At 38.0% G+C, this 12194-nt stretch overlaps 1 protein-coding gene across 1 annotated transcript; it reads left to right on the plus strand.

Moving 5' to 3' along the window:
- Positions 1-6424: 6424 nt before the first annotated feature.
- On the plus strand, positions 6425-9283 carry tmem230b (transmembrane protein 230b). The gene is made up of 3 exons (XM_033620177.2): positions 6425-6727; positions 8680-8802; positions 8889-9283. Exons 1-3 carry the CDS (start codon positions 6632-6634, stop codon positions 9027-9029), a joined length of 360 nt encoding a protein of 119 aa, XP_033476068.1. The 5' UTR covers positions 6425-6631; the 3' UTR covers positions 9030-9283.
- The last annotated feature ends 2911 nt before the right edge of the window (positions 9284-12194 follow it).

Genomic DNA, 12194 nt, shown 5'->3' on the forward strand with positions numbered 1-12194 from the left:
CACTCAGCAGCTCACATCAAAACAATCTAGAGTGATGAACAGCAATACAGGTAAGAAGAAAAAATATGTATTTCTTGATTTGGGGGAGACTCTACCTTTAAGCTGCACCCTTTTCTTAGGCTTAACCTATAATTCTGTTTTCTAACAGGACAAATAATAATAGTGTAGAAGCCATAATGTGTATTTAACCTCTGTTGTTTCTTATTTGTTTAAGCTGCACACTTTTGGTCACTTTCACTTCCGGTAGTTGTAATTGGCACAGTGGTATGGTTTCACATTATTATACCTGTTCATTCACTGGTTTGGCAGCTTTTAGAGAAAGAGGGTGAGAGTCTTGGCTCCATTTTTTTCTGTTAACCGTAATATAATGCAATGTAATATTTCATTTCATCTTGTTTTGCCTTATTTATCCCAGCTGTTTGTTTAATATACCAACATAAAACACATCTCTGGACTTGATGAATTTCTTTGTGTGGGTCACAATTACGAGCCAACTCAGCCTCTTTGCTGCTTTTTTCATCGATAGTAGTCACCACAAATTGTAATATTTTTTTGTAAGTGTTATCCCCTTTCTCCATTTAGTAACAATATAACTGCACTCTTTATCAAACAGGTCATTTAAATAGTTCTATGAGTGTGATTTATTTCTACATCTTTCTTAATGACAGTTACCCCATTATTCCTTTACCCTTCTCTCTTCTTTCCTTGTACTTGTACTCCGGGTTTAAGCAGTGGTAATAACTAATGCTCATATAAACACAACATATATGGCTCTTGTCTATCTGTTGCACAACTCAGTCAGTACACATTTATTGATGCCTGAGGCATAACAGTCAACAGCAATTCATCTGGCATTGCAGTTTCACCAGGGACTCTATTATTCAACAACCATGGTTACATTTTCTTTTGCTTTTTTTCAATTAAGCTATGATGAAGAGACAAAGCAGAAACAGGAACACTAACACACCCACATGCACACATGAATAGACACACTACATTGATTTTTTGTTTTTTTCTTTTGGACTGATTCATTTCTTCCCACTGTGAACAAATCCTCGGATTTGCCGGTTGGTGCATTCTTTGTTTTCCAGTTGGGTCCAGATATGAAGGTATTACCTGGGGCTGCTGCCGGCTCACAGCGAGAACACTTGACCGTTTACGGTACAGCTTCTCTGCTCAATCTCTTTGATCGTACAGTGCTCTGAGTCTTCCTACTGTACATGCTGTTATTACCTGGAGACAACTCTACTTCGTCATGTCCAAAAGAAGATCACAGGCACACCAACTCTCTCAAAGTGCAGTAACATCAGCAAAAGGCCCAACAAAAGTGGACATTTCAATTTTGTCTGCAAAATGAATGATTCTTTCTTTTATAACAGTGAATGTCACCCATGGAGTGTTTTTATAATTGAGAATTGACAATTTTCGCAGCAATTTAGGTTTGAATTATGATAACATTTTGTCTCATTATTGTGCATGCATGACTGTGTTGCACTGACACAGGCAGACTACTTTCAAAATAAGTATTTACTCCAACAACAGATCAATTATTGTGTAATTATGTTTGTATTACAAAACAGGCCAATGAACCAATCCCATGCTGATTAAAGATTACAAACATAATGAAGCGGTGATGTGATGCTCATATGTTTCATCTGTGCTCGTTGTTTGCTGTGTATTTGCATCTTGTTAGGGTCTATCTTGCTATCTAACCTGCTGGAAAAGCAATTACCTGTCTGAGCCGCCCATGCAGTGAAGCGGACTGCTGAGTTTGAAAGATACTGAAATCAATATCTCTGCATTGGAAGAAACATTTCCTGTCATGGAGGCAACAAACCTGAGCCGAGCATTCGCAACTAATGTTGGCATTTACAGTGACATTCACCTTAATTGCATATCAAGAGATTTCCTCTCCTATGGTTCTGACTTCCACAAAATCTTAAAAAAAGAGGCACAGATTTCAATCACCAGAGTACGTAAATTCAAACAGCTAACATTATGCTGCAGGGCACTGGTTTGTTTGTGTAACCGTGAAATGGTATATAGCTTTAGAAGAAAACTGATATAAAATGCTTTCCATTTCAAAGGCAAATTCAAAATGGAAACAGCCATTTCGTGTGTCATGTTGTAATCATATTCTCAAAGCCACTGAGCCGCTGTGATTGGGCTTTTTTTTTCATTAACTGAAGGGAAAAAGTTGACATTGTGAAATAAAGGTGACAGACTTCGTCATCGTTGATGAAGCTCCTCATGTAGAGCGTCCTGCAGCAGCAGTCAGCTCCCCGCCCACACACAAACACAGCTAACCTGAAATACAGATTAAAGAGAAAAGAACACTTGACTGATCAGTAGCAAAGACAGAGTTACAAGATATAACTGTACAGTACAGTATAACAATGTCACATACTGGACAAATTGACACTTTGATTGGATGAAGGCATTAGATAAAAAGTCAGGGATAACCAAAGCTGTCACGGTTAAACCTGAGAGGGAACATGAATGTACCAAATTTCATGGCAATCAACATGTAGTTGTTGAGATAACTACTTAAAACCTCAAATGCTAGAGGAGAAGTCCAGGGATCACTGAAGTCATTAGGATTCATCATCTGGGAATCATGAATGTTTGTACCAACACCATCACCTTTTTGACAATCCATTTGAAAATGTTGTGATATGTAGATAAGTGAAAAATTTGACCTGCTGGAGGCATTAGAAGAGAAGTCAGGGGATCACCAAAGTCAGCAGGATTCATCCTCTGATGGCCATGCAAAATGTTATGACACTCAGTCAATAGTTGTTAAGATATTTTAATCTGAACCAAAATGTTGGACCAAGCAACCGACACTACCAAGTATTGGGCCATGAAGCTACTGCAGCTTGTTATTACCATATCTATTGTAGGCATGGGACGGCATGAACATTTTACATCACAATGATCCTGGCCAAAAATCATTGCAAATCACAAAATTATCCTGATAATCTTGAACATATGCTTAAAACTCTTAGAATGGCTTTAATGGAATAATTTTACCCTACATTTTGTTAACAAATATTCTTTATTACATCACATTTAGGACACGGATTTTTTCCCCTGAACATTCTTATTAGTGAAAAACAAACCATCTTTCAATAATTTGAAATGGCATTATATCTTTGGATATTAATTATGCTTGAGATCTTGAGATCTTTTGTGTTTATGAGGTTGGTCTGTATGTAGCATGAATCTCTTTTAATACTGGTAGCCCAGCTTTGTCTCTGAGTGCTGCTAGACATGATATTCACTGTTATCCTGATAATAAAAATCCACATTCTGTTGTTGTTGCTGTTTTTTTTAATTATAATTTGAGATAAAAATCATAAATCATCAACCCATCTCTAATTCGCATCCGCATTCCACCAACATACATATTACTGTTTATCATATGCTCAACATATGGGAACAAAAACAGGAAATACACAGAGGCACAAATTAACTCAATCCTTTATTTATCCCACATGTGGCTCTACGAGCCTAAAAATAATGGAATTACATATGTCTGTGCGGGCGTATTTCAATTTTTGAAAAGTTTGTTGCTAAGTAGCACCTGTGCACTACACACATGCCACATCTGATTATTTCTGAAACCTGGGTTTAAAAGTAAAAAGGCCATACCACGGGGAGATTGCATGATGTTCAAGTGGTATAATGGTTCAGCCTTTTATTGGGCTCCAGTCGTGGTGTTATCTGCAATTGCTGTAATGAAGACAGACCTAATTATCTCAGCAGACAGAACTCCACTCTGAACAGGACTCTAATTATGGCCTGAATGCTGCTCTCTTACTGTTCAGTGTCATACCCAGGGGTTATAAGGGGGCAACTGCTGCTGTCTTCTCACCACGCAGACTTGCAAACACACACACACACACACACGCACACACACACACACACACACTCACACACACACACACACACACACACACCCTGAGGGCTCAATGTGCTAAGCTGATGCTTCTCTGTGTAGGCATTATGGTCTAGTGGCAGAGATTATCTAACATGGGAGCACACTCTGCCCCCCTCTGACTGGTGACAGTCCTGCCTGTCATCTAATTAATAAATCACAACTCCAGATGTCACTTGAGCAGCATTGGAATTTGTATCGGGAAGTACTTTGCACCAATAATACAGGAAAATCTCCTTGAAATCCTAAAACCCACGCGTAAGCGTATGTCAGCAAAATAAATAAATAAATAAATAGAACAAAGTAGACAATACATGAAGTAATGTCTGGAAACGAACAAAAAGGGCAGCAGGATTACTTACAGATACATTACTTCAGTCTGAATCAGAGCCCATTCATTTCGAATTTATGAATGTAGAATAATTGCAGTTTTATCCACTCTTGTGGATTGTTTCAAGGCTGAGGAGAGGATAAATTGAAAGCCATGTTTCTAAATTCAGACTGCGCAAAGGTAAGCGGCTTGTGCAGTGACCTTCATTGTAGCTATTGAACATCCAAGTGTGGAGACGGGTCAAATAAGAGGGAAGTATTTTGGCATACAAAGGAGTATGCACCAGTGACGCAGAGTTGGTGTCGGCTAATGAGTGCAGCCAACAAGCAGTCACACAGCACGGCAAGATATGACTAAGAAAACTGGCATCACTAATAAAGCAAAGGGCAAAGTTTATCTCTTTCATTGTCAGTGACAGGCAATTCTCAGACAAAATGTCTGCACAGTTATTTCAGGATGCATAGATGGCTTATATCATGGTTGTCCTCTGAAACGAGAGGGGAAAAGGACATAATGTGGGAGATTAATGCACTCAAAATGTGTGCACTGCATGTTAAACATACTGCTGCATGTTAAAGTGGTCAGTAAAGGGAAAAAATATTTGTTTAATCCCCTCTAAACAAAGATGAAACCCAGTTGTACCCTGGGAAGATTTATTGAGATTATGTCTTGCAGAGGCTTGGATATATTTGTAAATAGATTGAACAGGAAGAGAGAACATAGAGTGCAGTGTAATACACAGTGATTCATATTACATGCAGTGAGAAACAACAGGAATATGAAACACAGATAAATGATTTGACGGTTTATATGCCTCCAGAGAGCAACAGTATGGCCTCAAACTACAACAATGTGACTTGCACTCAAGGTCGCTAAGCGTACTAATCATCACTTGAGACTCTCTCTCCTCCAACATGTACTTTAAAGGCAACATTATTGATGCTGCCAGCACATCTAGTAACAATATGCATTTACTTTATTATTACTGCTCTTCAACAGAGCAATGTATTTCTGGATTATTCACTACCTGCAGGCATTTATCCTTGACTGTACCATGCACGGCTCTGCCAGAAAACTAGAATCACAATGATCCACTGCTGCATAGCTTCAGGGCCAGGATCTATCTGAATTCTGCCTGCAGGAGAGTCTATATTTGTCTATGTGACAGTCCAATTTTCCACAGACCAGCAGGGGAATGTGAAAAATACAATGTGAAAAAAAAGACGGTATACCTAGCACAGCAGCTTTAATTATTAATTTCAGGGGAGTTGTCAGCAAATGTTGGTTTTTGGTGTATTTTGTCTATTTCATGGTCGGCCATTCACAAGCCAGGCTACAGCTGTGCATGACTAGAGACATGACAACATCTGGCAGAGACAACATGGTATACACAAAAGATTAAACGTGCTCCTCCCAGATTTGATATCTGAGAGATCACATGTTCCCATTCAAAATATAGAACAACTAAATATAGCAATTAATAATATTGAATTATGAATTTGATAGATAATGGAAATCAAATATGTTCATTAATGTGTCATTATTGGAGAAAAGTGGTTTATGTAGTATGTTGGTTTTTAAAAAAAAAAAAAAAAAAGTAATCATATGTGGTTTTAATTCAGATGGCTCTGCAAATGCTCATATTATCTGTTTTATAAAAATCCCCACGTGATTATGGGAAATAGATTTTTGTTTGTGAGATAAAAGATTTCATCCCTGGCTAAAAACAACCTTCCCGTGAGGACTGCATCAAAAATCTGCAGCCTAGACAGAAACCTTATCGTCAGAGAACACAGTGTGATTATAAAGCTGGCCCGGGAGAACACCTCAGGAAATGAACATCCACACAGAGAGATGAATCTTGACACTCAAGTGTCAGATGGCTGCTCACTGTGACCTGGTCATTGCAATAAGACTCGACGGCGACCTCTTGTGGAGAACACAGAGAGATGCAAATAACAACCAGTAAAACAATTCGTCGGAATAAAATAAATCTGACAACTCGGACTTTATGTAATCCCCTTTAAAGCGATTTTGAGCTTGCGTCGCACTCATGACACTTAATTTTTATTTATGTTTTCTTTCTACGGTGTCCATATGACGCTTCGGGTCGCACATGCGCACTGCAGACCGAGTCGTAAACACGGAAGACCCATGCAGGAAGATAATAAACAGACAGCACCCCGCTGTAATCTCTTCTTATAACTAGTTTGAGGAGCTAATAACGATCATATCTCGGATTTGGTGTAGTGTTTGACTTGACTCTGGCACTATCAGCTTGTGAGTGATGACGGTGTTGATATCGCTCCTGTAGCTGCCTCATTGAAACACTGAAAACAAACCGTTAGCAGCTGAAGAAGATGCCTGCTCGTAACATTGTGTCCAACGGGATCCCCAACAGTAAAGTAAAGTACTCCAGGTTGGCCACTGATGATGATGGCTACATTGATTTACAGGTAAGACCTATTTTGATTTGTTCAAAGTGTAGCAAACTAAAGCAGTGCTTCTCAGGCGTTATAATAGAATATATATCTTGCAATTGTAATAATATATTTAAGTTTTTAGCAAACATGGTTGCCCTTGTGGTTATAGACTAAAGGTCATAGGTCATCCACTCTTAGACTCTGGACTTCACAGGATTAGAGCACACTATAATGAACTTAAAGGGGGCACTGCAGTGATTTATTGTTGCACGTCCATAACACTGAAGGAAGAGAGTTTAAAGCAGAGGTGTCATTTTAGTTCATGGGCCACATATAGTGCAAACCATTTCCAAATGTTGCCCCTTTTCTTAATATACAGAAGTATATTTTAAAAACACTCATCAATCTACAAAACAGATGACAAACAACCTGTGATGCCTTCAGAAGAGTAAGAGCAATGCCTCAGTTTTTCCACATTCAGTCAGTCCACTACTCACTGTCATTACATGTGCATTTTTCTATACATTTCCACTCCTGTGTAGTAATCCTGGCATCACCACACCCAACTAAAGTGGAAGCTGTTGAGTTATCAAAACCATTAACAAATCTGAAGTATTGGCATTGTCCTAACAACAGGGCTCCACCAATAATGTTTTAAGATATAAGTCTGCAGATTCTTTTGTACATCCAGTCAGCTGCTGACTGACAATATTTTGCATAACATTCAATATCTTTAAAAAATGACCACTTTAAGTATGCATTGCTCTTTCCGAGAACTGTATTCTGATCAGGGTGGAAAACCCTCTGAGGCAGCATTTTACAGGAAGAAAGCTACTCACTGTTCAACTTGCTCCTGAAACCTGACACCTCTTAGCCCTCACAAGTGCATCACTATTAGATGTGCAAAGCCATTCAGTGGGCCTGTTTGGACCCTTTGTCCCGGGGCGTATGTTTGACACCCCTGTTTTAAAGGAATACTTCACCCACATAATGACCATTTGTATATCAATGTGTTGTGCTTTGTGGCCTTGATTTGTGAAGAAAACTGTTTTCCTTGCATACCTCTGAATTGTGAACATATTGATTTATTGATTGATTTGATGTTTAACATCAGCAAAACTATATCTAAACATCTGTTCACAAGCACTTACACAACTTGTACAGTATAACTGAAGTCTTGTTCATCCAGGCATATGCTTAGTGCCTCCCAAACACACACTGGCTGAAAAATGAAGCCAGTGGGGAAGTGTCAAAAACTTCAGTCCATTGAATAGCTGCACAAGGCTGGCTCCAAAATGGAGTAAATCCCCTTAGACTCCCATTTCAAAATGCCCAATTTTACATCAGAAATAAACATGTTTACAGCCTAGTAAAAAATGGGTTTGGTCTTTATGACTAAGTTCAACAATCATATAAAACATGGGAGTTGAGCATTAAACACTTCATGTCCTTCATTCTTGGGAATTTTTATGCACCAATTTGTGTCTTTCCTGCCTCAATTAATGGTGTAAATGTCAAAATAAAGGTCATGTTTTTGTTGTGGTGGTGACATATGTACATGTTCTACATATTGAAGGGGGCATGTCCCCTTGAAATCTACACCTTTACCCATGATTGAAAATTAGTGTTTGTGTGTAATATTGGTGGTTACCCCCGTCAAATCAATGGACTTTGTCATGATGGTTGTTGAATGTTCATGGCAGTATTTAGTCACAAGGATTGCAATGCATAACCAACACATTGACATCTTTAAATGCATAATATAGCATGACTGTTTGATGGCACATATAATCAGCTTGCTTTAATATAAAGTATCTGTCAACAAGTCACAACCTTTAACTTTCCCAAGAAGTTCAGGTACATTATGAGCCAGACTCATTTTGCCTGTCCAGTCCAGTACATGAGTGGGAAAACAGGCATTGCCACAGAGAGCCTGCTGTGTCTGAGAACAGTGTTTTTAATTAAATATTTCTCCTCCTCTGCAGTTCAAAAAGAGCCCACCCAAAGTCCCATACAAAGCCATAGCACTAGCTGCAGTCCTCTTCTTAATCGGCTCTCTGTTAATCATCATCGGCTCCCTCCTTCTGGCTGGATACTTTGGAGTCCCTGTGAGTACTTGTATATGCACAGAGGTTACAATATAAACAATATATTTACCTCTGTTAAAATGAATGTTTTTTTTCCCCTTTGTCAGCACTCAGACCGAACCATTCCTGTTCTCATCATTGGGATCCTTGTCTTCCTGCCGGGAATCTACCACCTACGAATAGCTTACTATGCATCAAAGGGCTACCGTGGTTACTCCTATGATGACATCCCAGACTTTGATGACTGACATACACCACAGCTACAGCCACTGTCTTCCTGTACTCACATGTACTCCAAATATTTTGCTTGTAATAATTTAAATGCACTGATATCTTATAAGAAAATAGAGTCTATAAATCACCTTACTCTAAATCTGAATGATTTTGCTGTTATTGTCATGGGGTAGCATTCCTATGTAGTTGCCAGCCTGCTGTTATGAAGCCAAATCAGTACCAGACTTTGTATATGTTTTGTTAGCTTGACAAATTAATAAAACTGTAATTTGATAAGTGTCTTTTATTTGCATATTGATATTTATATCATTAAGATCATTTGTGGAAAAACTTCACACTGAGTTGGTCACATTTTAGCTTAAAATAAAGAGGGATCTAACCAATGTGGTTCTAACACACTGAAACACATGAGAATTTTACACACTTTTTAAAGTCAAGCCAACTCTTAAAGTCAGATTATTTTCATGCCAAATGAAACCAAAATTCTATTCAGTGGAATCTCTAATTTGGGTTGATCCACATGTCTGTTTAATGGTAGAGAAAACTCATATAAACCGGCTTGCAATGAATTCATTTACAGTAAGATTAAGGTAAAAATGTTTCAGGCTATACACACCAGACTAAGTGATAAACCTGCATCATACAACATATTATGTTTCTTGTCTAGCATATAATAGATATTTAATAAAAGGCTAGTATTGGTTTGTCCACAATAGGATCATTATACTGTACACCAAAGTTTGCCTTACCCTCCAGTTAATTCTTCCTCACTGCTCAGAGTTGGTCTTTCATGGAGGATTTCATGTGATTAATGCCAATCCTTTGATCTCCATATGGTGCACCTGGCCTGTGAGAGTAAACACTTGTCAAACAGGAAGTACACAAGCTATTAAGAACTGACATTTTATTAACCTGCGCCTAAAACCTTTCCTCCTCTAATCTAACTCATCAGTTTCATCATAATTGGAAAGTGTGCTAGTGAAAGGCAAGGCTACCACCTCCATTTCCTTTGCAGTATAATGTCACATGTAAAGCACATTGTCAGCAAAGGTTGCACTTGTGTAATCCTTTCGGATGCCTGGCAACCAGCTGTTTTTAGTTGATATTTTCAAGGACAGTTTGTTTCTAACAAATGTGTCCAACCACAAACTACCTGGCATTAGTCAGACCAGATAAAAGACTGTATATGAGTTCAGGAACCTTTTTGTCTGAATGCTTCCTACTTTGTCAGGAAGCACTCCCACACACATACAAAACATCACTTACTGAATACAGAGATTGAACAATTTACCATTGAACAATCTCATATTTTCTATATGTTAATAATATCTGCTGCTCTCTAAAAACCTTTTATTTATTTATTATATAAAGTGTAGTAGAGTGTTATATTGTACGAATTTTATAGTAATTTAACAGTGTGTGTCCACAGTGGAGATCACATTACTTTATAACTTTGTCATATCACAACAAGTTATCAAGGCAAAATCCCTGTAAACTTGTAATTAAAGTTTACAGTGTGAAACCATACCCAAGCTACCGGTATATTATATTTTCTGTGTGTCTGTCACCCTGCACGAATACACAAGTGGTTTATTAGTGATGGACAGTGTCTCCCCCTTGTGGTGGTACAGTCTGTGTGGCACTGGATTGGCTATTTTAAACTGGGGGGTAAACAAGACAGAGCCCCAGTGACCCAACCGACCACAGCTCCATCAGCTCATATCAAAGTAAATGTGAGTATCATCCAGCTCATTTAAGGAAATATAATTTTGAGGTAAGATTATGACAATATTGATAGTTTATTTATACAACTCCCCACTTTATCTCTCTCTTTTTAAAAGGGGGGCCCATCATTACAACTATATTAAATGTCATTCAAATTAGACTGAATAAAAGATGACAAGCACTTTATCTTACTCTTATCTCTGACAGCATTACGGTAAAAAGAAAGCAGAAATAGTTTTGACAGAAGAGTCAAGAAACAGTGGGCAAGTTAGGGACTAAAGTTACTCCTCCTTACTTACTAACAGCTTTACATCTTTGTATAATGATAATAATATAATTATAATATATTTAATAAATAATTAGTTAATATAATTAACCGTTAGCTAATGTAAGACTCATGCAGACAATAAAAGGCGGTTCTTGCTAGCTCGAGCTGTTAGCTAACGGAAAGCTAGCTAGCCAGCCATAGCGTTAGCTTAGCTAAAAATTTGAACGGCACGGAGTTGCAGTTTGTAACGGCGGGTGAAGTAACGTTATGCTAGCTAAAAAAAAAAAGAATGTTACAAAAATGAGCTTTTCCCTGAACATACATATTTCACTGGCATTCAGGTTTTTAGAATAATGTTATTAGTCAAATATTAGACTTAATTGTGAAGAAGGCATCTTATACCCACGTAGGGAATGATGGTCTGAATATTACGGAAGAGTAACAATTAAGGCTAACTTAAGTTATAGCTTACTAGCGTTAGCTTTTTGTATTAATTAACGTTATCCTCACTAATGTTAGTCATTGCAGGACTGTAATGATTTGGTGTTGGTAGTGGGTAAAACCTGACATTAACTCATGAATCTTGTATTTGAAACATTTTTAATATTTAACGCCCGTTTTTCATTTCACATACTGAAGAAATATTTTCTTCGCTGGAGGCTTTAAGATATCTCTAAACAACATGTATTTTTATATATATGCTGGATGCTGTACCAAACGGGTCTGAGTTAAATTTGTCCTTTAGGTGTGTGTTTGCCTTTTGTTAGAGGAAGCAAGTCTTTCCCACGAAAAGGCGCTTTTGTCTGAGGCGCTTAAGTACCAGCAGCATCAATGCACACAATGACAGGTGGCAACTAACGGAAGTGGATTATTTTAACTTCAACATAAAAGCGTTTTGTGTGTTGCGTTTACCCAGGCTGTATGCTCTGACTACAAATGAACTCAGTACACTATTTTGCAGCCTTTACAAAAAAAAGTGATTTGTTTTTTAGAATTTCAAGGTTTGGTCTTGTTTTTGGCAGCATTTTACATTGTATCCAGTGCTGAGTGACAAAGCCCACATGGCCCCAGATTAAAAAATGTGAAGAGTAAGTATGGAAAGCACAGCAATTTTCATTTTAGACTGAAGCTGGTATTGGCATTAATGATGGCTCCATACTGGTCAAGGGTCCTAGTTACTCATCCC

Source organism: Epinephelus lanceolatus, chromosome 9, assembly GCF_041903045.1.
Source record: "Epinephelus lanceolatus isolate andai-2023 chromosome 9, ASM4190304v1, whole genome shotgun sequence".
Taxonomy (NCBI): domain Eukaryota; kingdom Metazoa; phylum Chordata; class Actinopteri; order Perciformes; family Serranidae; genus Epinephelus; species Epinephelus lanceolatus.